At 34.5% G+C, this 27,209-nt stretch overlaps 1 protein-coding gene across 2 annotated transcripts in view; it reads right to left on the bottom strand.

Annotated features, from left to right (window-relative positions):
* The window catches only part of LOC148951171 (rRNA N(6)-adenosine-methyltransferase ZCCHC4), a 94,495-nt gene that overhangs the window by 54,064 nt on the left and 13,222 nt on the right, over positions 1–27,209 (bottom strand). The window contains exons 2-3 of one of the 2 annotated variants that reach the window (XM_089090696.1): positions 22,948–23,121; positions 1,193–1,352 (exon numbers count right to left, since the gene is read on the bottom strand). In XM_089090696.1, the coding sequence (XP_088946822.1) occupies positions 1,193–1,352; positions 22,948–23,017 (230 nt within the window). In that variant the 5' untranslated portion in view covers positions 23,018–23,121. Of the gene's footprint in view, positions 1–1,192; positions 1,353–22,947; positions 23,154–27,209 lie in introns of those variants that run through there. The other variant, XM_089090695.1, reaches the window with a different exon arrangement.

Here is a 27,209-nt window from a genome sequence, read left to right as displayed (position 1 = left end):
GGGGGGCGCCCCCTCCTTAATACCTCACCCTAAAGTTCGAATTTTGTCCCAATTCTTTAAGAATGACTCCTGAATCATAAAGGCCATTCAATTAGAATAATAGGCTCTTTAAAAGTTCTAAAAAAAAACTTTACCGTAAAAAGCGAGGTATTCAGGAGGGGGAGACCCCCCTCATTTACGTAATAATAACTGTTAGTTTTAAGTTGTAATGTCGCTCCTTACTTTCAGTTGAAAAAAATTGTTTTTTTCTTTATTTTCTGATCGTTTTTTAAATAATGCTGGGGAATCCGGCTCACCCTCTGTGAAAAATTCCCTTGACTCAAGAAAAATTTCTCCATGAAAAGATCCTCTAATGTAACCTCCTCCCCCCTACATCAAAAAAATCCCCGCTGAAAATAGCTAATACTATACAATGCAATGGGCAAAGTTCATTACTTGCAATCCTTCTCCTGGGGACTGTGAGGGGTTTAGTCATCCTTAAAGACATAGTTATTAGACTTATCGACTATGCTATGAAATGGCTATCTCAAAATTTTGATTGGATGACTTTGGGAAAAAAACGTGTGGAAGGGGGGCTACCTGCCCTTCAATATTTTTGGTTACTTAAAAAGGGCACTAGAACTTATTTCCGATCAAATGAGCCCCCTCCCGAGCTTCTACAATCACTGGTTTGATACGATCACAACTGAAAAAAAAAACAAACAAACAAATAAACACACATCTATGATCTTTCTTCTGGTAAAAAATCCAAAATTCCACATTTTTGTACATAGGAGCTTAAAAACTCTACAGTAGGGTTCTGTGATATGCTGAATCTTAAAGTATGATTTTCATTAAGATCACTAGATGTTTTTGCGGTGTTTCCCCCCTTTTACAAAAATAGGGCAACTTTTCTCAGGCCTGTAACTTTTGATGGATTTTTTTTTTTTCAGTGCCATTAAATTTGGTGAATTTTACATACTTTGAATAAGCATCAAAATTCGATTCTTTTGATGTATCTATTGTTATCTAGACTCTGTTTCTTAGAGTTTTGGTCACTATTGAGACCCATTGCTCCTTTCTGACAGTTCATTACCACAAACTGTTTGACAGGGATTAACCCAGAGTGGAATAGCGTAAAAAAACAGGATTTGACAATGGAAACATAAAAAATTATAAGAATAATTTACTCTCTAAATAGAGCCTAACTTACTTACTATGTTCCAAATAATTGAATTTTGACTTTTTGCCTAGTTTATGTTCTGACTCCAAAATAAATACAGGGCATTCCTTCCTGTTTCTGCAAACCGAACATGCATAGTAGCGGGTTCTACTCCCAGACAACTCACATCTTTCAAACAGTAAACAAGGGCCTTAAAAAAATTGAAGAGCAATCATTTTGACATAAAAAAAAAAACCAAAGACATGAGTAGGCCATGATTCAAATTATTTTCCTTAACAATTTAACTCTCTAAACATGGTCTTGGCGAAAGAAAACACTATTTTGCTCTCAAGAGACTCGCAGCTTTTAAACTGCATTATGTTTTCCTTCCTTTTTTGTAAAAATAGTTAGAACAGTTAGAATACACTAGAGACACTCCCCTCTTTACTACGTCAGTACTAGTGCATTGACTCTGATGCGTAGGCTACCAATCAAACTTTGCTTTGCATGTTTTTTTTTGTTTTTTTTTAAGTGACTGATGTTCATTCTAGCTCATATGACAAGCTGAAACATCTTTGCTTATATTAGATACCCCTTTTATATTACTTTTTTCAATCTAGAAGATTCTTCTTTGACAAGCTGTGACTGAGTAGTATCTGTATTTTTTTTCCCTCTTTAGCTCTTTGCTAAAAGATTCTCTTGTTTTCTTTTTTCAATTCTACTATCCCTAGTGCTTGTTACTCCTCTTCTTTTTCTACACATTTATTTTTCTCTTGGCTCCTTGCTAATCTTCTTTCTTCTGCAGAAACACTTTGGCATATGTACATTTGCATTTCTCAAATGAAAATAAAGGTAAAAATTAAAACTCAAAACAAACGGAAATTATCCTATACATGGGGGATAACCCCCCCCCCCCCAAACATTCTACTCTCCACTCTAAGGTTTGAATGCTTCTTTCTTTAAAGTATTTAACAATACAACAAAGAGAACCAGTTGGACACTGTAAGTGTTTTATTTATTGATGGGCTTTAAAACTTTTTTACAGAAAACTTTGTTATATAAAGCAAATACGGATAAATAAGCCCTTTCTTTCCCAAACAAATACTATGTACGCATTATTTTCTTTTTATCACCTTCTCAAAGAGTTTGTGGTAAGTAGCAAGCTGTGCTAATAGTAGTCAAAATTCTAACCAGTTTCAAAGTGGCATTTCCTGCCATTTTGCAGCACAAAACAATTGTCTGGTCCAAAGAGAACCACTGGATATTCTCAAAGAACAGTGGGAGGCAATACCAACAGCTCTAAGACAAAATTGACCAGCTGCTGAATGGTTGCAAGTATGCTCTTGCATTGAAAAACTGATGAACAAAGCTCAATAAAATTGGACAAAAGTGGCAAGCCAACAAAGGAAGCTATACAACTGTCATACAAAGCCTAGTACACTTCAGTTGGAAGATGAAGCCCTAATGCTTCTGTCAGCAGTAACCACAAGCTGGAAATGTAGTGGCAAGACCTCTTTAAAGTCTTGTGGAAAATTGGCTGAGTCAATTACGAAATTGAGATGCCGAGAAGCAACGAAGAAATACAGTGCTTCACATCACCCTTCTGCAGAGATTTGAGAGGAGACTACCAGAAATTTTGATGGCAGCCATTGACAGCAAACTGAATCTATACTCATCTGGTGGTGACGGCAAAGTTTGTTCTGGTCTGTGTGAATCAATAACTCACCTGAGCAAAAAGAGAAAGGAAGAGCTGTTAAGTCTACTGGAGGATTTCTGATAAACTTTCTCAGGGACACCAGGAAGAACTAAGATCAAGAAACATTAGATTAATACCAGTGAGTCAAGAACTCTGAGGCACAGGCCATACCACACCCCGCAAAGCCAGCAGGTCGCCATTGAGTAGGAAGTCAACTACATGTTTGACTTGGGCCTCATTGAAACATCTTCTAGTCCATGGTGCTCTCCAGCTGTCATGGTTAAAAAATTGGACAGATTACTATGCTTCTGTCTTGATTTTAACATGCTTAACAAAACATCTTGTTTTGATGTGTATCCTTTACCTTACATAGACAAGCTCTTGGAGATGGTTGGCAGCAAGAAAATATTCATTGTCTTAGACTTGGTTAGAGAGCACTAGCAAATCAAGCTGGAGAAAGGTAGCCAGGAAAGGATGGCATTCCAGATGTCTTCTAGGCTCTATCAGTTTCTGGTCATACAATTTGGCTTGCATGGTGCTCCTGCAACTTTCCAGCATATTATGGACAAGGTTTTAGAGCCCTGCAAGACATTTGCTGGGGCCTGTTTGGATGATATTGTCATCTTTAGTGACCCTTGGGAGGAGCACCTAGTAGACATAAAAAAAAAACGCTGAAGTGCTTACAAGAAGCAGGGTTGAAGATCTACCCAAGAAAGATTAAAATGGCTCAGAACAAGGTTTGCTACCTGGGTCACCAAATTGGAAATGGGGAAATTGCCCCATTAGAGAGCAAGGTCCAGGTTATTCAAGATTTCCCCCTACCTGTGTCCAAGAAAAAAATTCGTTCTTTTATAGGAATGGCAGTATATTATTAGCAATTTGTCAAGAACTTTACTAAAATTGCTGAACTGCTCGCTTTGCTTCTGAAAAAAAAATCTCCAAACATGTTGGAGCTGAACAAGATACAGGTTGGTGCATTTAAGAACCTAAAAAAGCACTCATCAAAGCCCCTGTTTTGGTGACACAAAATTTCAATAAGAATGTTTTGTTACAGACAGGCCTCTGACATAGGTGTTGGAGCAGTTCTCACCCAAAGGAATGGTGAAGAGCACCCAATTGCATTCTGTAGTAGGAAACTGGTCCCAACTGTAACATGTTACTCAACCATGGAAAAAGAAGCTCTTGCTCTCAAATGGGGAATTGAAAGTTTCAAATACTAACTGACGTGACATCATTTCTTTGTAGTAATTAAATAAAAAAACAAGTTTTTTAAACTGAAAGTAAGGAGCGACATTAAAGCTTAAAACGAACAGAAATTATTCCGTATATGAAAGGGACTTTCCCCTCCTCAAAGCCTCGCTCTTTACGCTAAAGTTTTTTATTGTTTTAAAAAATAAAGTTGTGAGACAGAGTCAAACTTTAGCGTAAGAAGCGAGGGGTTGAGGAGTGGACAGCCCCTTTCATATACGGAATAATTTCTGTTCGTTTTAAGTTTTAATGTCGCTCCTTACTTTCAGTTCAAAAAACTTGTTTTTTTTATTTAATTTCTGATCGTTTTTTAGTTAATGCAGCTTTTATTTGTATAAAAATTTTACTTTTCTTTTGCTAAATGGATGTCTTTACAAATTAACTTACGTAACTAACTTCTATATTCGTATATTTTTCTTCTGGCAAAAAATACAAAGTTGCAGATTTTTGCAGATATGAGCTTGAAACCTATGTAATAGGGTTTTCTGATACGCTGAATCTGACGGTGTGATTTTCATTAAAATTCTTTCACTTGTAGGGGATGTTTCCCCCTCTTTAAAAAATCGAGTAAATTTTCTCAGGCTCGGAGCCTTTGATGAGTAATACTAAACTTAATAAAATTTATATATTTAGGATCAGCATTATAAACACATTATTTTTGTACATTTATCGACATAAAAATTTTGTTTTTAAAATTTTCAATTACTGTTGAGTCGTATCGCTTGTTTTCTTATTGTTTTTTTTTTATTACGTATATGTTATTACTTATATGAAGGGGTTCTACCCTTAGTCAATAACACGCACTTTACGTTAAAATTTAAAAAAAATTTTTATTCAGAAACCCCTGAATCACAAAGGCCGTTTAATTAGAATAGATAGCTCTTTTGAAAGCACTAAAAAAAACTGTAGCGTAAAGAGCGAGGTACTGACTTGGGGGAGAACCCCCTCACATACGTTATAATTTCTGTTCGTTTTAAGTTCTAATATTCCTTCTTACATTTCAGTTGAAAAAACTTGTTTTTTTTATATTTAATTTCTGATCGTTTCTTAAATAATACTTGGAAGTCCGGCGCCCCCTTCCTAGACATGTCCCTTACCCCAAAGAAACATCCTCCACGGACGTATTCTCCAGAGTAACCCCCTCGTCTAGCCCCCCCCCCCCTCCAGAAAAAATCCTTCCTGAAAATGGCTGTATACTTCACAATAACCAATAAATAATGCTGGCAAGTCCGGCGCCCCCTTCTTGGCAATTTCCCTTCCCCCCTGAAAACTTCCTTCACGAAAAGATCCTTCAACATAACCCCCGACCCCCCCTTCCTCCCACGACCATAAAAAAACCTCCTGAAAACGTCTGTATACTTCCCAATAACCAATACTATGTTAACATGGGGTAAAGTTCATAACTTTTAGACCTCTCTCGGGGTGCTTCTGGAGATTAAGTCATCCTAAAAGAAATATTTACCATATTTTTGATCATTCTGAACAAAATGTCTATCTCAAAATTTTGATCGGGGGACTTTGTGAAAAAAATAAGCGTGGGAGGGGGCCTAGTTTTTTTTGACACTTAAAAAGGGCGCTAGAACTTTTAATTTCCGTTCCAATGAGCCCTCCCACGATATTCTAGGACCACTGGGTCGATACGATCACCCCTGGAAAAACAAAAACAAAAAACAAACAAACAAACAAACAAATAAACACGCATCCGTGATCTTTCTTCTGGCAAAAAATGTAAAATTCCACATTTTTGTAGATAGGAGCTTGAAAACTCTACAGTAGGGTTCTCTAATACGCTGAATATGATGGTGTGATTTTCATTAAGGTTCTATAACTTAGGGGGCCTTTCCCCCTCGTTTTGAAAATCAGCCAAATTTTCTTTTGATGGGTAGCACTAAACTTGATGAAAGTTATATATTTGAAATCAGCATTGAAATCTGATTCTTTTGATATACCTATTGGTATCAATAACCCGTTTTCTAGAGTTTCGGTTACCATTGAGCCGGGTCGCTCCTTACTTACAGTTCGTTACCACGAACTGTTTGAAACAGACCACAATCCTCTTAGGTGGCTTAATGCTATTCAAAGTTCCAACCCTTGTTTGACTTGCTGGTCATTGGCCCTATAAAAATTTCATTTTACCATTTATAGCTAACCAGAATCCATGAACACAAACGCTGATGCACTTTCTAGGCTATTCTAAGTAATGTTATGGTGACTGTTGTTTGAAATAATAATTTTTTTTTTTTTTTTTTTACAGATGAGTAGCCTGTAAATAATTTGCCTGTCTCATTAAGGTATACTGTCAAATTAAGCTCCCCCTCTGGCTGCAAAAAGTCTCTCATCATTCTGATGGAGTCAACACAATGATCCTGAGTTGTTCTTTTTCTTAAACCTGGAGGCAACTGGTCAAGCCAATGCAAGTGGGAATAAATACAAGTTCTAAATCAGTTTGTTGTACAGTAGAACCATTCACGGAAATGGGTCCTTCCATTGTTGGCTGCTGGTGCCTGAAAGCTCCCATGGATGAATAATGCAGAATGCTCATCTGCTTCCCAATAGTGAAGGAGAATCCAAACACAGAGGCTGTTCTTCAACCTTGCAGATACTGATGAGGTATTTTTACTAGCCCAACATATACTCTTGTATCAGGTGGTTCATGAACAGCTGTTCTTGTCATGAAAGAGAAGCTTTTTCCGGCTACATGGTTAGCATAAGGAAGAATTAACTTTGTTTAAGAATGTCTCTGCTATCCTCTTGTGGAAGAGAGGGGTGTCATGAATTGACTATGTAAATTATACTTTTAGCTAAATCCTTCTTCATATGAAGTCTTTGTCCATGTGTGATTGTATCAGTGAGTACTGGGATGGCTGAATTCAAACTGTAATGAACTTTTGTTAGTTGCAATCAGTAAGTAGAAGGATAAAGAAAGTTTTTTTGTACTTGGACTGTTTATATTTTATTTTGATAGTAAGAAATTAGTCCACAACAGTTACCACAAAACACTCTTTTAAAATGTGTTTTTTTTTATATAGCTTCAGGAAGTTGGAAGTAACTATTAAGTCCATTTTTTCATGGAATGATTTTATTAGTTTGATTATCATGTTTCCTTCTATTCTTTTAGCTTTTAAAATAATTTCAAGTAATATATTTTTAGTTGATATTGTAATCAATTATAGGCAAAACAAAATTCCTTCAAGTTTAGATTGCAAAAACCCATTTTAACAAAGAACCAATAATCATAATCCCCTACAAGATACATTTAATAAAGAAACACATTATTAAAACTGGACCTGGGACCACCAGGGAGTGGAATGTATTGACACAAAATGGATCATGGTATTTAGAGAGAACATAAAATATGGAATCTAGTAAACATTTAGTGATTGGGCACTTCAGAAGGAAACATTCTAAGCTAATAAAAGTAGCCTAGTAGCTCTAGATTAATAATTTTATGCTATTCCCAAGTATCATGTTCACTGTTCTGAAAATGCATATCACCTATTCACTCTGAGATGGGCCTTGATAGACCCTTAAGAATGCATATAAAACTTCAAATACAATATTAAAACAACAAAATTCTTACTTTATAATCTGCACTATGTTTTGATTAATTAGATAATTAGATTTCCTTCCATTGTTGTCTACTTTTTTAAAATCATTTTAAATATTATAATTTTGATCTAATCTTGTAATCTATCACAGAAACCCATTTTAACAAATAATCTAGCCAAGGCTATAACATATCATAAGATTCAATTAATGAAGGAATAAATTATTAGGGTTAGATCAGAGACTGCCAAGGGTGTGCAGTGCAATAGAACTTTCTAAGGCAAATATCTGGTGGTTGGCCACTTCTGAAGGAAGCATATTAAGCTAATAAAGTAGCCTAGTAGCTCTAGGTTTGTTGTTTTAGGCTATGCTATTTCTAAGCATCAAGTTCACTTTTCTGACAATGCATATCACATATCCACCCCCCAATGGTCCTTGATATACCCCTAATAATACATAAAAAGCTAGTTTCAAATGAAACATTAAAACAATAAAATTATAACTTTATATATTCACTATGATTTGATTAATTATATAAAATTCTAGTTTAGCTACTTTTCACTATATTGAAAAGGAATTACTGTTACTTCTAACAAACAACAGAAATTGTATTTTCAAAACTAAAACAAGAGAAAAAGAAACTGATAACTGAAAATTAAGGTAAAATGTTGTTTTGTCAAAAAATCAATAGGTATAGCTTATAGGCTACCTGTCAAGCAGGCAAATTTTTAATACTTGGATATCAGAAGAGGGTTAACATGGAATGTTGTCAATACCTTCCCAGAGTTCGTTTTTGGCCCTGGATTCATTACTAAAAGTTTCATTTCCCTAAACTAACCCCTTTCCAAGATAGCAAAAAACAGCTAAACTATAATTTTACCATAAACATATTTCCTTCTGTTGTTGTCTACTTTTTAAAATCATTTTAAATAATATAATTTTTATCTATTATTGCAATTAATCACAGAAACCTATTTTAACAAAAAATCTAGCCAAGGCTATGACAAATCATAAGATTCAATTAATGGAGAAATAAATTATTAGAGTCAGATCAGGGACCATCGAGGGGGTATGGTGCATTTTACAAGAACAAGGGCACAGGCAGAAAATTTTCCAGGGGGGGGGGCTAAATGCCAAAATATCAGTGGGGGTTGGGTGACAGGGAATATATTTCAGGAAATTTTTTTGTAGGAATAAGTTTGTTTTTAAATACTTTTAGAAAAAAACTCAAATAAAAAGAGCAATTAAATTGCATGCATTATGAAAGAAAATACAGTAAATTTTAAATGAAAAAGACTCCTGGCAAAGGGATCAATTTATTTAACAGATTGTATATTTAATTATTATGCGTTTAATCTTAAAAGAAAATCAAACTCAAACCAAAATTACAGAAAGATTTATTGCTTCCGTAAATTATAACAGATGTAGACTTGTGTTTATGCAATTCCCTATGCCTTAGAATAGCTTACAGAAGGAGTAGAGATACTCAAAAATCATTCTGCCTGCATAGATACTACGTTTTTATTTTATAACAACCATGTAAAATATACCTCTTATATAACAGGACAATTCTCCCTCTGTCAAACCTAAGTCCTTTATATATCCAGATATTAAAAAAATAGAATAGCAAAAGAAAAACAAGATTTTAACTTACTATCCAGCTGCCAAATTAATACTTTTTTTAGTGTCCTATTCAACTAAATAAAATGAACAGGTTCAAATAAAATTCTGTCACAAGAGAATCTTATCAAATAGTTTGTGATAAAAAAACAAACAAAAAAAAACTGGAAGTAAAAAGTGACTTGGACAAATATTCACCAAAACTAAAAATGGAATTCTTCTGACAATTGCTACACCGGCAATACTGGCATTTTACACTGCGTCGAAATATATGAAGGTCGTTTTATTGATTGTTTTATTTGTTACCCACCCAAAACCAAAAATCTGAGAAAATTTGCCTGATTTTTGAAAAAAAGGGGAAACACCTCCAAAAAAGCAAGCAATCTTATTGAAAAGCCCTTTATTAGATACATCATATAAGAGAACCTTACCATACCGGTTTCAAGCTCCAAAAATGTGGAATTTTGCATTTTTTTTTCCAGAAGAAACATCATCAATGCATGTTTATTTGTTTTTCACAGGGGTGATTGTATCAAACCATAGGTCCAAGATAATTGGGAGGGAGCTCATTCAAACGTGAATTTAAAGCTCTTTTTTAAGTGACCATACAGATTGGGCCAGGGGAAAGTCTTATTTTCTTGCTATTTTAGGGCACCAAACTACAACTTTACCCTGAAGAGGACAAATTTGCAATCAGTTTAGAAATCTGAGAAGCTAATGTATTTAAAAGTATCAATAACTATATTTTAGGCTTCTCAGTTGCAAAAGATGTAATGTCACACGGTGGCAGTACTGGATTCAACCAAGTTGATTCGCTTTATTTGTAATGAAAATAGGCTACGTTTGGTGATCTGTAATTGCGTATCAGCTATAATGAGGGGGGGGGGGGGGGGTGAGTCATTGTTTCGGTGGGGGTAAGGTAGATTCCTAAAAAAGTATATTTTAATGGACAAACTGCTTACTCTTCATGAGGCTTCTGATAAATGTTGAGAGGTGCGGGGGGGAGGTAGGAATTAATTAAATTGTTTCTCTATTCAGCTAAAATGTTACATTCACATATCTACCAGCACAGAGGTGGAAAATGCAAGGCAGGTTATCATCAGCCCCGCCAGGAAATTTCTTTGGTATGGCAAATACTGCTAGGAACTTAGTTTTCAACAATTCTAAACGGTGTTATTTTCTTTTTCTATTTATATGAAGTACTTTAATGTATTTTAAGAAATGCATGTAATGTATTTATCAATAAGAAATCCTATTGTAGAGGTTGTGATGGCTTCAGTTATGTAAAAGATCAAAGGTATCACGTAATTTCAATCCAGAAAAACAATAGTACTCCTTTTTATCCAACCGAAATTCTCAAGTAATAACATTAACAAGGACTTTTTACCAGAAATACTATTCATTGCCAATTTTTTAAGTATATTCAAATTTTATCCATAATTGATAATGCAAATTTAAACGTAAGATGGTACTAATGAACGTACAATTATTGATTTGCACATTTTAAAAGCAATTAACCAGGGATTTAAGGGACCAGTACCTCAAATTATATCCTGGTTAGGCCTGATGGGTATGATTTGGGAAACAATCAGGAATTAAATAAAAAAGATCCTTTCAAATGGAAACAAGGAACAAATTTGGAACCTATTTGAACAGATTACTCTTTATAAAAATGGGGATGTCTCCTCCTCAGCTTCTTACTCTTTACTGTGAAGTTTTTTTTCAAATTGTAAAATAAATTTTACAATTGGAAAAATAAGGGACTTGAGGAAAACGGCTCAGCGTGGGATAATTTTTTTTGACTTGCGGGTTTGATATTTTTGATTTAGTTTGGGGATAAGTGGTGTGTTTGTCTGGGATGCAGGTGAATTGGGATCCACATCACTCGCCTGGAGTGATGGTGAGGCCAAACGCAGTTGGTCTGAATAATGAACAAGGGCAGGCCCCCATGTACACAACATTTATTCCACAAGTAATGCCTATGTCTCAAGCTATACAGTATCAGGGTCAGGTTATACAACAGACACCAAGATTTAATCAGGCAAGACAATCAGCACATGTCACTACCCTAGCCCCCCACAATAGTCACTACAGTCAGCATCAAATTTATATTTCACCACACTCTCAAAATAGATTCATTGCTACACTCCCTACATCAAATTCATTTGAAGTTTTGAATTCAATAGATGAAAATTAACCACCTATTCCCTCTGATGAAGCCATGAATTTAGGTAGTGCAAACCCTAAAGAAGTTGAGGGTATCACAAACTTTCCTAATCTAGGACTATCTCATGACTTAGGAAAACGAGGCAAAAGAGCTATATCCCCAACCCTCCTTGAGGAAAACAATAGAGTTGCCAAAAGTCGCTATACAGCCCCTCCTAGGTACCAGCCAAAAAATAAGGGAATCCAGATTTTAGATAGATTTGACAATAGAGTCATCTTGTCTAGCAATGATGAAACAAAAACCTTGCCTATGGAAAGAGAAACTACCTTAAGCCTGAAAGAAGCCTTGAAACCTGAACATTTTCAATTTGAATTAAGCAAAGACAAAAAGAGAGTCACAATATTTCTTCCCACTAAATCTGCTGTTGCAAAAGCATTAACAATTAATAAAGTAGGTGAAACAGAAGGCCAGGAAGATGAATTTAAACCCAGATATCAAGGAGCAATAAGAGGAATACCCAAAGAAATCACTGAAGATGAGATTAAAGTGATCTTGGATCTGAGGCTAATGCTTCAGTGAAATATATAAAAAGATAGAAAGGTTTAATAGAGAAATAAAACAATTAGAAGATAACCTATCAGTTTGCACCACCTTTGAAAATAATCTTTTACCCTCAGCTCTCTGGCTATATGGAAGAAAAAGAGAAGTTCAAGAATACCAAAGACCTATTATTAAGTGTCAAAAATATGGGCATATGCAGGCACGATGCAGGGCACCAAAACCAGTTTCTCAGGTGTGCAGGTCCCCACCCATCAAAAGATTGTGAACTAAAAAATGTAACAGAAAAAGAAGACAATTTCAAAAGTATAGCTGTGTAAACTGCAGGGGTAACCATTCTTCTACTTCTGGCTTGTGTAGGGTCAGAGATCAAAATAGAAACATTTTAAGATTATCTCAAGAAAAAAATATTGGCTTCAATATGGCTTCCATAGCATATAGATCCTATGCTGATGCATTAAATAAGAAACAGGCCTTAGAAATCAATGAACAAAGCAGACTCCAAAAAGAAATTCTGACAAAACTAGTGATTTTTTGTTTCAAGTGCACCAGAAGTTGTTGACTTAAGGGACTTGGAATTACAAGAAAGGGTCCAGAAGTTATGCTCTCTTATGAAAACACTATTCAATGAGAAACTAGTGATCAAGTGAAATTTTAAAGCTAATCAACATGACCCCTTAAATGAGAGTTTTATCATTTAATACCCAATCAATCAAAAGAGTAAAAAAAGACTTAATTGAGAGCTTTGCAAGGAATAAAGAAATTGACATTATCTGCCTACAAGAGACATGGCTAACAAGCAGAGACATATGTATAATGAAAGATTTCTATGTAATCAGAAAGGACCGAGATGAAGGTAGAAGGGGTGGATTGATTACAGCCATCAAAAAGTCAGTGTACCATCAGGTGTTGGACTTTGGATCAGTGTTGAATCAGAAGATGGAAGTTTTGTTGTGTAGAGTTTATAGATATAGAAAACCAGCACTGATATTAGCTAATGTGTATAACCCAGATGGAAACAATACGGATTTGGAAACTGTGTTTGATTTAGTTAAAAATGCCATAAAACCAACAGAAGAGTTTTTAATAGTAGCAGATTTTAGTGCTCACTCTGGTATTTGGTGTGGTTGTGGAAATAAAAATGGTAGTGGAAGTGCACTGGAGAAGATCCTGGAAGGGCAAGATGAAGTAATTCTATTAACACCATATGGGTTACCCACTAGGGTAAATCCACACAGAGATTTATACTCTACAACCGATGTAGCCTTTACATCTGGTAGAATGGCAAATAAGACAGCTGTCACATCAGAAATTAACAGTAACCTCATCAGTGACCATCTACCTGTGATTGTGGATATTGAAGGTAGAATTGAAAGCCCAAAAATTGGAAAGAGTACAGAACAAGTCTGGAATCTACTGAACTGGAGAAAGAACTGAATCCTTTTGAAAACATAGAGGATAAAATTTGTAAATTCCATTAACTGCTTCTAGAGACAGCAGAAAAAATTATCTCACAGAGCAAACTAAGGAAGAATAGCCACAGAGAACCTATTTGGTGGAATACTGAATGTGAAAATACCAAGAAAGCAATGAATAGGGCAGCAAATAACTACAATAAAATTCTATCTACAGATAATTGCATTAAGCTAAAGCAAGCCAAATCAAAATTTGCAAGAGCCACAAGTGATGCTCGAAGTGATTCATGGACAAAGTTTGTAGAGAGTTTAAATTTTAGATATTCATATGGAAAAGTATATAAATTTATAAAAAGAATGGGTAGTAAAAATAACCCTCCAAATCTAAACATACCAGTGCAATTTAATGGAGAGCTAATAATTGATGACAGGAAAAAAGCTGAAGCAAGAGTCAGGCACCTAAGACAGACCATTGGCAAAGAGGATCCATTTATAAAGACAGTCCTACATTCTAAAGTATTTGCTAAAGCCAGAAAACTAGCTGAGGAGGAAAGTACTGAACCATATAACTTGCCTTTCACAGGTGTAGAACTAGAAGCTGTGTTAAATAAATTGCCAGAAACAGCCCCAGGACCTGATAGAATCCACCCAACATCATTGAAAAATCTTCCAACTAGATGGAGAGAGGAATTATTAAAAATTATTAACATGTTATGGGAAAAGGGAAGATTTCCAGACTGCTGGAAAAAAGGCATAGCCATAATGGTACCAAAACCTGGTAAAAAATACTTAGTGGAAAATCACCGATTTATATCATTACTCCCAGTTGTAGGAAAGATCTATGAAAGACTGGTCAAAAAAAGGTTGGTTTACACAGTGGAAAAAACACAAATTCTTCAGGACATTCAAAATGGATTCCGGCAAGGTAGAAGCACAACTGACAGTCTTTTAAGTATTTTGAGAGATTGACTTTATGCTTTAAATAACAGGAAAGTCATGATCCTTCTATTTCTGGATGTTAAAGGTGCATTTGATAACATTGTGCACCGACAAATATTAAATGGACTTATAAAAGCAAACATCCATGGCCCACTTATGAAGTTTTCAATAGACTATATGTCTGGCAGAGAAGTTGCTGTACTTGTTGGAAAGTCAATGTCAGAAAACAAGGTTCAAATTAAAAGAGGAGTTCCACAGGGAAGCGTCCTTGGTCTAGATTATTATAACATAAGTGAACATGACATTCCTGTTAAAGATGATGCATGTAATGGTTGCATTTTTGCTGACGACAACAAGACTTGGACTATACAGGATACCTTAGAGGAAGCTGAAAAAGAAGCTCAACAAATACTTCTCCAAATAGAAACATGGGCAAGTACCCTAGATATAATATTTGAACAATCCAAAGCAAAAGCCATGATTATAACACAGAGGAGAAATACCTGACCACCTGTTTTGAAATTTTATGGAGAAAATATAGGAATAGTAAAAGAATACAATGCCCTGGGGATAATACTGGACAGTAAGATGAGATTTGCCAAACATATTGAAAATCTGAAACTCTCATGCCTTAAAAAGATAAATCTTATGAAAATGATGGGAGGGGGAAGGTATGGAGCTAATCCAGCTGTAATGAGAGAATTTTATGTTAAGTATATACTCCCAAAAATTGAATATGGGGCCACTATATATGGCAGTGCAAATGATGGTCAGCTAAATAAGCTAGAAGTTATACAAAACACAGCTATAAGGATTGCTTTTGGAGCAAAAAAGACCACACCAATTCCCTTCTTAATAATTGAATCTGGTATAGAAAAACTGTCAACAAGAAGAGATGTACTATTACTAAAATATATTCAAAAACTATGGACATCAGATAAAAATCACCCAATCAAGAAACATATTGTCAAACGTGGACTATTCCACACCATGGACCCAAATAAACTAAGGAAACATTTAAACCCATTTGAGAAAGCAGAAGCACTGATGAGAGAAGGTTTGAATTTCTCTATTGCTAAAATGTTACAATATAAGAAACCTCTAGACACCCCACCATGGCTTTTGATGCAAATACCTTGTACCATAGAAGAAATACAAAAAAATGAAAGAAATCCATTATCCACAAAAATAGAATTTATGAAACTTATCACAGAAAAATTTCAAAATTTCTGTCTAATATATACTGATGGATCCCAAATTGAAGGAAAAGGAGTGGGAGCTGCAGCTGTTGTTCCTCAGAAGAAATTAGTGGCATCCAGATCTCTAGGACACTACTCAACAGTCTTTGAAGCAGAAATTAAAACAATAGAGATAGCACTAGATTTAAGATAAGGTGAGATATTTATTTCAAAAAGATCACTATCACAAGCCCACAAAGGGCCGAATTCGGACTTCAGAGTCGACATTATAAATGATTGCACTAAAACTGGCAAAAATGAAACAACAACAACGAAATAGAAAAATCATAATGAAAAATCATTTAACAGTTAATAATTAAAACTGTAAAAAGTCAATCAAAAAGTTAAAAAGATAAAAACTGGTCAAAATAAACTTACATAAATACGAATCGGACAAAGAATTAGAACGGACATAAAAAAAAGGGAGGGGGGGGGGGGAATAAACGCATAGGCACAGAAAAAAAAAAGCTAGACATATATGCATAAGAATAAAAATAGACAAAAAAAAAGTGTAAATAATCAAACAACAGTGAATCAATGAAAGATTTAAAAAATAAAAAATGGTCAAGAAGGGGGGAGGGGAGACAAAAAAAAGAAAAAAAAAAGAAACTATTTGGCATTTTTATTAATTTTTATTTTAAAAAATGGGCCAAAATTTATTTAATATATAGAAGTAAACCAGTGAATGGGGCACAAAACAGGGATGGGATCAGAAACAGCTCGAGGCGGCCGTAATCTGGATGGGGAGTGACGTTTGGGGAAAATACTTGCCGTCCGAGGGTTTGTTATGGCATTTTTTTGCAAAACGGAGGCACAAATTATTTCTTCGTCTCTCGAGGGTCTCTAGGTTTGAAATATTTAACAAATACAAATACGGTATCTTGCCCTCTTTAAAAATAATTCTTAGAGCTCTCTTTTGGACATTTTCAATTTTTTGTGTTGCTTCATTAGAGAGGCCAGGGTGCCACACAGGACAAGCGTACTCTAATATGGGACGCACAAAAGAAATGTATACTTGTAGTAAATGTGATTGGAGGCAACTAAATTTATTTAAAAGTTTAAGGAGGGAAAGCGAGGAGTTTACTTTTCGTAGGATATTATTTATATGGGCATCCCATTTCAAATTAGAAGTAATTGTAACACCAAGGAGTTTAAAAGATGTGACAGAGGTTTCAGGAGGTATAGGAGCAAGAAGAAGGGGAGGGGATTTAAGGAAACTTACTGAAACTATTGCGGATTTAGAAGGGTTAACAGTCATGTCAAGGGACGAGGCCTGACAGGCAATATCTTGGAGTATCCCCATTGGGTTGCTAAAAATGTTTTTATGACACATCTCTAAAACTGTCAATTCATCGACAAACTTCCATCTATTGTTTTAAAGGGTTGAAAGGTTATTAATCATAAGTGAAAAAAGGAGAGGGACAAAAAGAGTCCCTTGAGGAATGCCATTAAATATGGGGAGATAATCTGAGAAACAATTTAAATATTTAACTGCTTGAGATCTATTAGAAAGAAAAGAGGCAACAAGCTTAACAAGGAAAGTTTCAATGTGGAATTCATTTACCACAAAGAAAATAGAAAATTTGCTATCTGTAGCGACTCAAAAGCTGCTATACTTAGCTTACAAAATTACATTTCAAACCAAAACCCAGAATTAATTAGGTGTTACAACACACTTCTTCAATTGCTCCAAAAAGGATTTGATTTTCAGCTAGTATGGACACCAGCACATGTAGGCATACAAGGCAACGAAATGGATAATATACATGCAAAAATAGCAGCAACACAACTACTGAATTATGTAGAGGGAGATGAATACAAGGATTGAGATTAATCAGAGGAGGATTGAGACAATGGAGATTCGGAATTTTGAAGGATCTAATGCACAATTAGCTTGTAGCCGAGAAAAAAACACAACCACTTTGATAGTAAAATTTATAGTAAACTGGATAAGAGGAATTGTAGATTGTTATTCCGTTTTCGATCAGGTCATGTAAGTACTAATGCTAGACTCTTTAGGATTGGGAAAAGCAATAGACCTGTTTGTAGAGCTTGTAATTTGCAGAATGAGACTGTACACCATTATCTAATCGAGTGTTGTTTCTATGAGAGACTTAGAAGGGATATGAGAAATTTATGTCAAAGAGAAAAGCTAGGAAATCTCAATGTTAGTCTTATGGTTGGGATAGGGATCAATGTTGATGTTATAAGACTGAAAATGATCATGTTGTTTTTGAGTTTTGTGAAATTAAGCGGTAGAATGGATGATTTTAGATAAGATATTATGTTAGTTTGAAAAAAAAAAAAAATTTGACCTGTTTTGATTAGGGCTTAACTACTGAAGAGGGTAGACTGAAAAATCATTTATAGCTATATAATGATTGTAGTGTGTGTTCTTTCTGTATTATTGTTTGTTTAGAAAAAAAAAAAAAAAAAAAAAAAAAAATGCAGATGATGGTATTCAAAGTGATATGATAATGTTGTCTCAAATAATTTGAAAAAAAAAATGTTTTTTGTTCCAGATTATCCCATCAAGAAACATAGAAAAGTGTGGAACAAAGAAGATCGTCTCAACAGAAGCTGATTTCTAGAGGAGACGTTAATAATCAACAACAACAACAACATTGGAAAAATAAGATTTTTCAGAGCACTTAAAACTTTAGCTTAATGAGCGAGGAGTTGAGAAAGGGACAGTCCCCTTTATATACAGAGCAATTTATATTTGTTTTAAGTTTTAAACTTGCTGCTTACTTCAGTTGAAAGACCTTTTCTATTTGCCTAAGTACATTTCATGAAACTGCAAAGTTTTATGAATAAAATACTCTTGGTAACACAGAAAAAACAGTCAATATTTCAATGACCTCTGTTTGGATTTTGAGTGGTAATCAAACAGTTCGTGGTAAAAAACTGTAAGTAAGGAGCAACCCGGCTCAATAGTAACCGAAACACTAAAAACAGATTTTTATACCAATAGATATATCAAAAGAATTGGCTTATTATGCTGATTCCAAATATAGAAGTTTGATTAAGTTCAGTTTTACCCATCTAACACTATGAGCCAGAGAAAATTTGTCTGATTTTCAAAAGAAAGGAAGAAAGACCCCCTTGAAGTCATAGAATTTTAATGAAAATCACACCATCGAATTCAGCGTATCAAAGAACCCTACTATAGAGGTTTCAAGCTCATATCAGCAAAATGTGGAATTTTGTAATTTTTGCCAGAAGAAAGATCATGGATGCATGTTTATTTGTTTCTTTTCCATGGGTGATTGTATTGATCCAGTGGGCCTAAAACGTTGAGAGAGAGCTGATCAAACAGTTTGTGGTAATAAACTGTAAGTAAGGAACAACCCAACTCAATAGTAACAAAACTCTAGAAAACAAAATTTTGATACCAATATATACATCAAAAGAATCAGATTTTTATGCCGATTTCAAATATATAAGTTTCATCAAGTTTAGTCTTACCCATCAAAAATTACGCGCCTGAGAAAATTTGCCTAATTTTCAAAAAAGGAGGGAAACAACCCCTAAAAGTCATAGAACTCTAATGAAAATCACACCATCAGATTCAGTGTATCAGAGAACCCTACTATAGAAGTTTCAAGCTCCTATCTCCAAAAATGTTGAATTTTGTATTTATTACAAGAAGAAAGATCATGGATGCGTGTATATTAGTTTTTTATTTGTTTTTTTTTTTAAGGGGTGATCGTATAAATACAGTAGTCCTAGAATATCGTGAGAGTGCTCATTAAAACGGAAATTAAAACTTCTAGTGCTCTTTTTAAGTGCCCATAAAAATTGGAGGGCAACTTGGTTCCCTCCGACGGTCATTTTTTTCCCAAAGATACCCAATAAAAATTTGGAGATAGCCATTTTGTTCAACATAGTCGAAATCTATGTCTTTGAGGATGAATTAATCCCCCACAGTTCCTGGGGGAAGGGCTGCAAGTTATAAACTTTGCCCATTGTTTACATATAGCATTGGTTATTGGGAAGTAAACAGGTGTTTTCAGGAGGAATTTCTTTCTAGTGGGGGGTGGGGGTCGGAGTAATGGTTACGGGAAAGCATCTTGTTACGGTGGAAAGTTCCCTGGGGGAAGGAACATTTCTATGACGGAGGCGTCAAGTTTCGCAGCATTATTTTAAAAACGATAAGAAATTATATAAAAAAACAAGTTTTTTTTATCTGAACGTAAGGGACAGCATTATAACTTCAAACGAATAGAAACTATTACGTATATGAGGGGTTTTACCCCCTAGTCAATACGTCGCTCTTTACGCTAAAGTTTTTTAGTACTTTCAAAAGAGCTATCTATTCTAATTAACCAGCCTTTGCGATTCAGGGGTTAGTGATTTGAACAAAATTCAAACTTTAGCATAAAGAACAAGGTATTGACTAGGGAGCAAACTCCCTAATATATGTAATAAAAACATACAAATATAGAAATTCGTTACATAAGTTAAATTGTAAGTTATGCCAAAACAAAATTTCAAGAAAGCCAATTAGGCAAAAAAAGGAAAATTAATATGCAAATTTCGTTTTAGTTATTCATGTATGGTGAGCCAAAATCAAAGCTGCATTAATTCAAAAACGTTCAGAAATTAACTAAAAAAATAAGTTTTTTTAACTGAAAGTAAGGAGCAACATTAAAACTTAAGACGAACAGAAATTATTCTGTATATGAAAGGGGCTGTCCCCTCCTCAATGCCTTGCTCTTTACGCTAAAGTTTGACTCAGTCTCACAACTTTATTTTTTAAAAAAATAAAAACTTTAGTGTAAAGAGCGAGGCGTTGAGGAGGGGACAGCCCCTTTCATATACAGAATTATTTCTGTCTGTTTTAAGTTTTAATGTTGCTCCTTATTTTCAGTTTAAAAAAAAACTTGTTTTTTTTTAGTTAATTCTAACAGAAATGAGAAGTTGTAGTACCCTTTTTAAGTTATCAAAAAATTGGAGGGCAACTAGGCCCCCTCCCACGCCACTTTTTTCCCAAAATTGTCTGATCAAAATTTTGAGATAGTTTTTTTCTACAGCATAGTTGAAAGGCCCAATAACTATGTGTTTAGAGATAAAATGACCCCCTGTAGCCCCTTGAGAAAGGTTTTTAAGTTATAAAATTTACCTGTTGCTTTACTTGCTATTGGGAAGTATGCATACATTTTTTGAGTGAGGAGGGGAAGAAGAATTTTCTGCTGGAAAGATTTTGCACGGGGTGAGTTTTCCATAGAGAGGGAAGTTTCCAGGGGGTGAAATTTTCAGGGGAAATTAAACACTGGGTGAATTTGCCAGAATTCCTATACAAAATTTCTTTATATGTCTTGCTTTTTCTTACCAATTCAATTTTAGTCATGGAGATATTAAGGGTAATTGTCTTGGGAAAATTTTTGCCAGGACTGAATTTGCCAGGATATTTCTATGGGAAGGGGTATTTTACTGCAGAGGAGGAGCCAGGTATCTTGGCATTATTAAAAAAATTATGAGAAATTACATAAAAAGTTTTTTCAACTGAAAATCAGGAGCAACATTAAAACTTAAAATGAACAGGAATTATTATATATATGAGGGGAGTTGCTTCCTCCTCAACACCTCACTCTTTACACTAAAGTTTAAATTTTGTCCCAATTTGTCTAAGACAACTCCTGAAACACAAAGGTTGTTTTATTAGAATAATAAGTAACTTTTTTTAAAGGACCAAAAAACTGTAGCATCAGGAGCAAGGTGCTGAGGAGGGGGCAACCCCCCTAATATAGTAATAATTTCTGTTTGTTTTAAGCATCAATGTAGCTTCTTACTTTCAGTTGAAAATCTTGATTTTTTTTCTTATTTAATGAAGCTGAGAGACAAATATTTTTCTAAAGGCAATGGAAAAAATATGTCAATTAAAGTAAAGTATACAAAAATTAAAAAAAGTAATTAATTACAAAAAACAATTGCCTACTTGCAAAAACTAAGATATAAACTCCCAGCAACCCATTCTGCTGAGCAAAGCTGAAGCATTGGGTGGATATCTTTTAACAATATTGACAGTTTTGAACTTGGTTATAACACACCAAAATAGTTAATGCCTTTAGACTCAATTATTTATAAAAAATAATGCATTATCAAAGTAGTTTGTTAAAATTAAAATGTTAAGCTAAAATTAGGAAAATCAAATAATTTTTTTTAATTCAATATTTTTAGAATAACAAACATCAACATATTTGACACCTTTAGGCTTTGGAAGTGTAAAAAATTAAGTCTTTTTTGAAGTGACAACTAGATACATACAATTACTCCTGGAAAAAATTATAATAAAACACAAAAATAATGTATCCATTCAGGGGGAAATAAAAAAATTCCCAGCATTCCATTCAGGGGAAACATTTCTGATTATATTGGCTTCATATATCAACTCATGGGTACTCTTGCAATGCAAGCAAAAGTGATTGGCATATTTTTACTGAAATTGTCCCTTATTAAGTTGTTTTCCTTGTGTTTTTTACAATTAAACAAACTTTCTTGTGTACTAATAGCTGCACTAATTACTAATAAACAAATATACATTTAGGATCACCATAAAAGCTGACTCTTTGATTGAATGTTATCAATAGTTAAGCTTACTTTTGTTATTGACAAGGATTGATATTTACTTACCATTCAATACTATGAAGAATCTGATTTTTTTGTTACTCCAGCCAAATCATTTTGAACAGATGTTTGTGGAAAACTGGAAACAGGTGACTCAGTCACAAATTAGAACTTATATTTTACTTATCAAGGGTCAAAAATCTATTGGCAGGCAGCCAACAATGGGGCAACACACATTTTCTCCATATATTTTCCTTAGTCTACTCTTTTCCTTTGTTTTTTTTTTATAATTACTTTATATAGGCTATAGTCCCAAATTTCTAGAGGGGAGAGGGAGGCACAACCACCCTTTGCCAGCCCCCATGTAAGAGAAGTAACCATGATATTTGGAAACAGCAAAAATATGGCATTTAATGATAGGCTAGCCTAAGTTAGCCTACTACATTAATTGTATTAGTATGCTTGCTATATAAGGGGCTAAATACTAAATGTCTACCCTTTCTATTAGATTATGTACCAAATAATATGTTAAAGTCTTAGTTCTCTTAGCCTAGCAAAAAAAAGGAACAAGGTTTCTTATTTGGAATCCTTTTAAAAGCTCAATATTAAATTTGTAAGGATATAAATTAGACCAAGTATATTTCAAAATAGTGCTAGAAGGCTCATTATATGGTAATTCATGTATAAACTAGGCTAGCCAAATGAATCAATATAGACATCCAAAAATCTACCTTATTCAGTTGGCATTTACTGTATGGTTAATTCATAGCATGTTTATATCTTTTCATGCAAATCATTTCATAACTCACCATGTGAACAGCTGGGATAATCTCTTGAATTAACATTATTCAATGATCTTATATCTATTGCAGTGAACATTGCTGATCTGATCTGAGAGATTTGAGTCTCCTCTTGACAGCAATGTCAGTTGAGACTTCTTTCAATATGACTAATTTTCTTCCTTCTCAGCACAACACCATTAGCTGCAACTACTTTCAATGCAGCAATTATTAATGCACCTTAGCTTCAATCTAAAAAAAGAACAGACAATCTTCCTTTATAGTGGGTTTTTTTGTTTTTTTTTTTTTTTTTTTATTATAACACAAACATATATCATTGCTAAAATCATCCATCAAACCTATTATACATACAAGATCAATCCCTTTTTCAACACTGACAATACAGCAATTACATTACTATCAGCATCAGATAAATCTTTTTCTCTACCACTTTCCTGTATAAACTTAACAAACAGGTCTGTCATCCTATACTTCAAAAAATCATCATCAATCAAAATTCCTAATGAAAGTGCTACTGAAAACTCTCCTAAGTGTTCCTCTTTGCACAGATTCATCACTTCTTTTCTCAAATTTTCATACTCCTTACATTCAACAACATAATGGAAAATACTTTCTATCTCACTACAATTATCACACTGAGGACTATCAGTTTCGCCTATGATAAACAACCTATGCTTAATACCTACACGGGTCAACCAAAAACGGAACATTAAGCAACCATATTTTCTTTTTAATCTACTATAATTTTTCATATCAAAGCCAGGCTTCTTTTTCTGGGTAAGAGCTATATTACTACTCTTATCCCTCATTTCCTCAAAATGTATTTGGTAAATCTTTCTAACCATCTCTCTAATCTGTTTATATGTTTCTGTAGGGGGTGTAAGGGTCATATTTTGTGCTGTCAGTTTGGCACATTTGTCTGGTTTTTCATTACCCATCACCCCCACATGGGCTTGACACCACAAAAATTGTATCACTATTCCTTTCCCAACAATCTTCAGAATTGAACTATAACTCTTATGGACCTCATCATTTTGTTTATTTGGAAAATTCTTTAGGGACTGGAGAGAAGATTTTGAGTCACTGCATATGAGGAACTTAGATTGGTTTTCATCACTTTCACTAGTTTTTCTCAGTACCCATTCTAGTGCACTTTCAATTGCTTTTATTTCTGCCTCAAACATAGTTGATCCCTTACTTAGTGTCTTTGCTATCACTGTATTATTTTCTGGAACCACTGCTCAACAACCCACTTCTAAACCAGTTATTTTTGAACCATCTGTATTTATTTTAACATATTCTTGATACTTGCTATTCAAAACTGAGAAGACTTCAGATCTCATTATTAGGGGGTTATTTTCTATTTTTTCCATTTAATCAATCTGACACTCAATCTGAGCCCAATCCCGGGAGGGACTTTTCTGTAGTTTTTAATAACATAGTATCTGGGTAATAGGTACTTCTATACCTTCCTGAGTTAGTAGTTCTTCAAATTTTTCGAAAGGATTTAGACATTTCCTTTTTCTATGGTGATTTCTAGAGTGGGTCAGACCAGGTTTAATTATCAATTTCTCAACTGGGTGATTAAAATCTACTTTCCAAAGATGGTTCATGTACACTATAAGCATTTTTTCCCGTCTTGTGTTGAGTTTCTCCACTCCAGACTCGCCCAGGAGAAAAGGAATCGGGGTACTCTGGTGAGCCCCAAATGCCAATCTTAGAGCTGTATTCTGTATTGTATCAAGTTTTCTGAGAGTAGATTCTAGGGCAATGCTGTATATCAAACTCCCATAATCAATTTTAGGTCTTATGTATTTGATATAAAATTGTCTTGCTGTAACTATGTTGACACCATGCTTCCCACATGAAAGCATCTTCATCAAATTCAGTTGCTTTGCAGAGGATTCTTTTAGATATTTGACATGTTGACTAAATTGAAGTTTATCATCAATGTGTATTCCAAGGAATTTATGACAATTGGTTACAAACAGTTCCTCTCCAAATAGAGCAAGTAGCGGAGGCCTAATATTCCTCTTAGATGTGAACAACATAACTTTTGCTTTAGATGGTTCAAAATCAAGATCTATTCCTAGGGACCATAACTCTATTTGGTCTAATGTTTCTTGGACAACTTTTTCTGCTTCTTCCACTGTGTTTTGGATTGTCCAAGTATTATTATCATCTGCAAAAATTCCTCCTTTGCAGTTATTGTCTTCTAGAGGGATATCAAATTCTCCAACATTATAATAGTCTGGTCCAAGAACACTTCCTTGTGGAACACCTCTTTCCACCTCAATTTCCTTTGATCTTTCTTTTCCTACAGTCACAGCAATTTTTCTATCTGACAGGTAACTCAGTGTGAATTTCATCAAATATCCATTATTTTTTGCTTTAGATAAACCTTGTGGTATCTGTCTTTGAACCAATTTATCAAACGCTCCTTTAACATCCAAGAACACTGCAATCATTACTTTTCCATTATCAAGTGCATCAATGATGTCTCTCTGCATCCTGATCAGATTATCTACTGTATTTCTCTCTCTGCAAAAACCTGTCTGAATATCCTGCAGCAGGTTAGCTTCATCTATTGCAAATCTCAGTCTTTCCTTTACTAGCCTTTCATACATCTTACCTCCAACTGGGAGCAGAGTTATAAAACGATGATTTTCTACTTTGTATGGTTTTGGGATCATGATAGATGTGTCATTCTTCCAAATTCTAGGGAAATTGCCCTGCTTCCACAATTTGTTGATGAGCTGTAGCATAGCATCCTTCTATTTGTCAGTCAACCTTTTAAAGAAAACAGGGTATATGTTGTCGCTGCCAGATGAAGTCTCTGGTAGTGTCTTTAGAACAAGTTCAAATTCTGATTTTGAGAAGGGTTTGTTGTAATTTCATACTGATTGTTACTTAGAAAGTTTTCTTGCTTTAGTGAAAGTTGTTGAATGTGGGCTGGTTCCTTCAAATGGATCTTTCTTACCTATTGTCTGGTGGAGATGACTTGCTCCTGCCTCAGCTTTTGTTTTGTTATCAGCAATCACTTGTCCTTGGTAGGTTGTTGGCCCCTGCGGATGGTGGTACAATTCTCTCCTATTCATCTTTCTTATGAAGGTATACACTTTTCCAAATGGATCCCTGAAGTTGAGATTTGAAACAAAATGCTTCCAAGATTCTGCTTCAGCTTGATTTATTGTTTTTCTAAATTCTGCCTGGGCCAATATTTTTTTTCTATAATTTTCAATTGTCAGAATCTTGTTGTAATTGTTTGAAGCTTGGTTTAGTTTCTTCTTATTTAAGCTACACTGTTCATTCCACCATATTCGTTCATTCCTAGTCTTGTTGCCCAATTTCTGGATGGGGATAGTCTTTTTAGCCACTTCCATCAGTAGATCCTGTAATCTTTCAATTTTCTTCTCTGTAGTCATAACTCTTGCCAGTTCTTCTTTAAGACTTATCCTTGTAAGTTCTTCCTGGAAGTAATCCCAGTTAACTTTCTTCAATTTAAAGGTAGGGTGTGTTGGTGGGGTTTGACTTCTTAGTGTAGATTCTTTATACTCAATTATCACTGGCTCATGATCACTGGTTAAGGTTGGTTCAGGAGTTAAACTTATATTTAGTTGATTGATTATTGCTACTGCAGAGAATGTCAGGTCAATGGTAGAGTATACTCCTGCAATTGGGTTTCTTCTAGTTTGAAGTCCAAGTGGGGTGACTAGGCCAATGTCATCATTCTTATCCAGAGCACTTAGGATACCTATACCACTACGATTATGAGATCCACATAAACACCAGGCATCTGAATGGGCATTAAAGTCACCAGTAATAATAAAAGGCTCTTTGGCTTTAATCACTTTTTTCACTTTATTGAAAATGTCCTCTGTTTGTGGCTCATTTTCATTGGAGTTATATATATTAACAATAACTATTGTATCCCTCTTACCCAGGAATACTTGGCAAGCTTCCATCTCAATTTTAGAACTTGTGATGTCTTCAATATCTAGTTTTTGAAACATTAATGACTTTTTAATGTATACTAATAGTCCTCCTCTTGACCGTTCTGCTATATCCTTTCTTATTACTTCATAACTTCTAAGTCTCTATTAATACTGGGACTGTAGTTATTTTTATTTAAAGCACACGCTATCATTTTTTTCTTTTCTAAAAAGAACTATATTAAGTCAATTTTACCTATCATAACAGATTGGATGTTAAAAGATAGCAACTTCATTCTGGTTTATTTGCTGGATTCCAAACTTCTTCTACATTGATTT

This window comes from Artemia sp. Qi Xiang Cuo, chromosome 6 (genome assembly GCF_049724085.1).
Source record: "Artemia sp. Qi Xiang Cuo chromosome 6, ASM4972408v1, whole genome shotgun sequence".
Taxonomy (NCBI): Eukaryota; Metazoa; Arthropoda; class Branchiopoda; order Anostraca; family Artemiidae; genus Artemia; species Artemia sp. Qi Xiang Cuo.
Note: the sequence above shows the minus strand (reverse complement) of the source record. Positions and strands in the feature narration are given on the sequence as shown.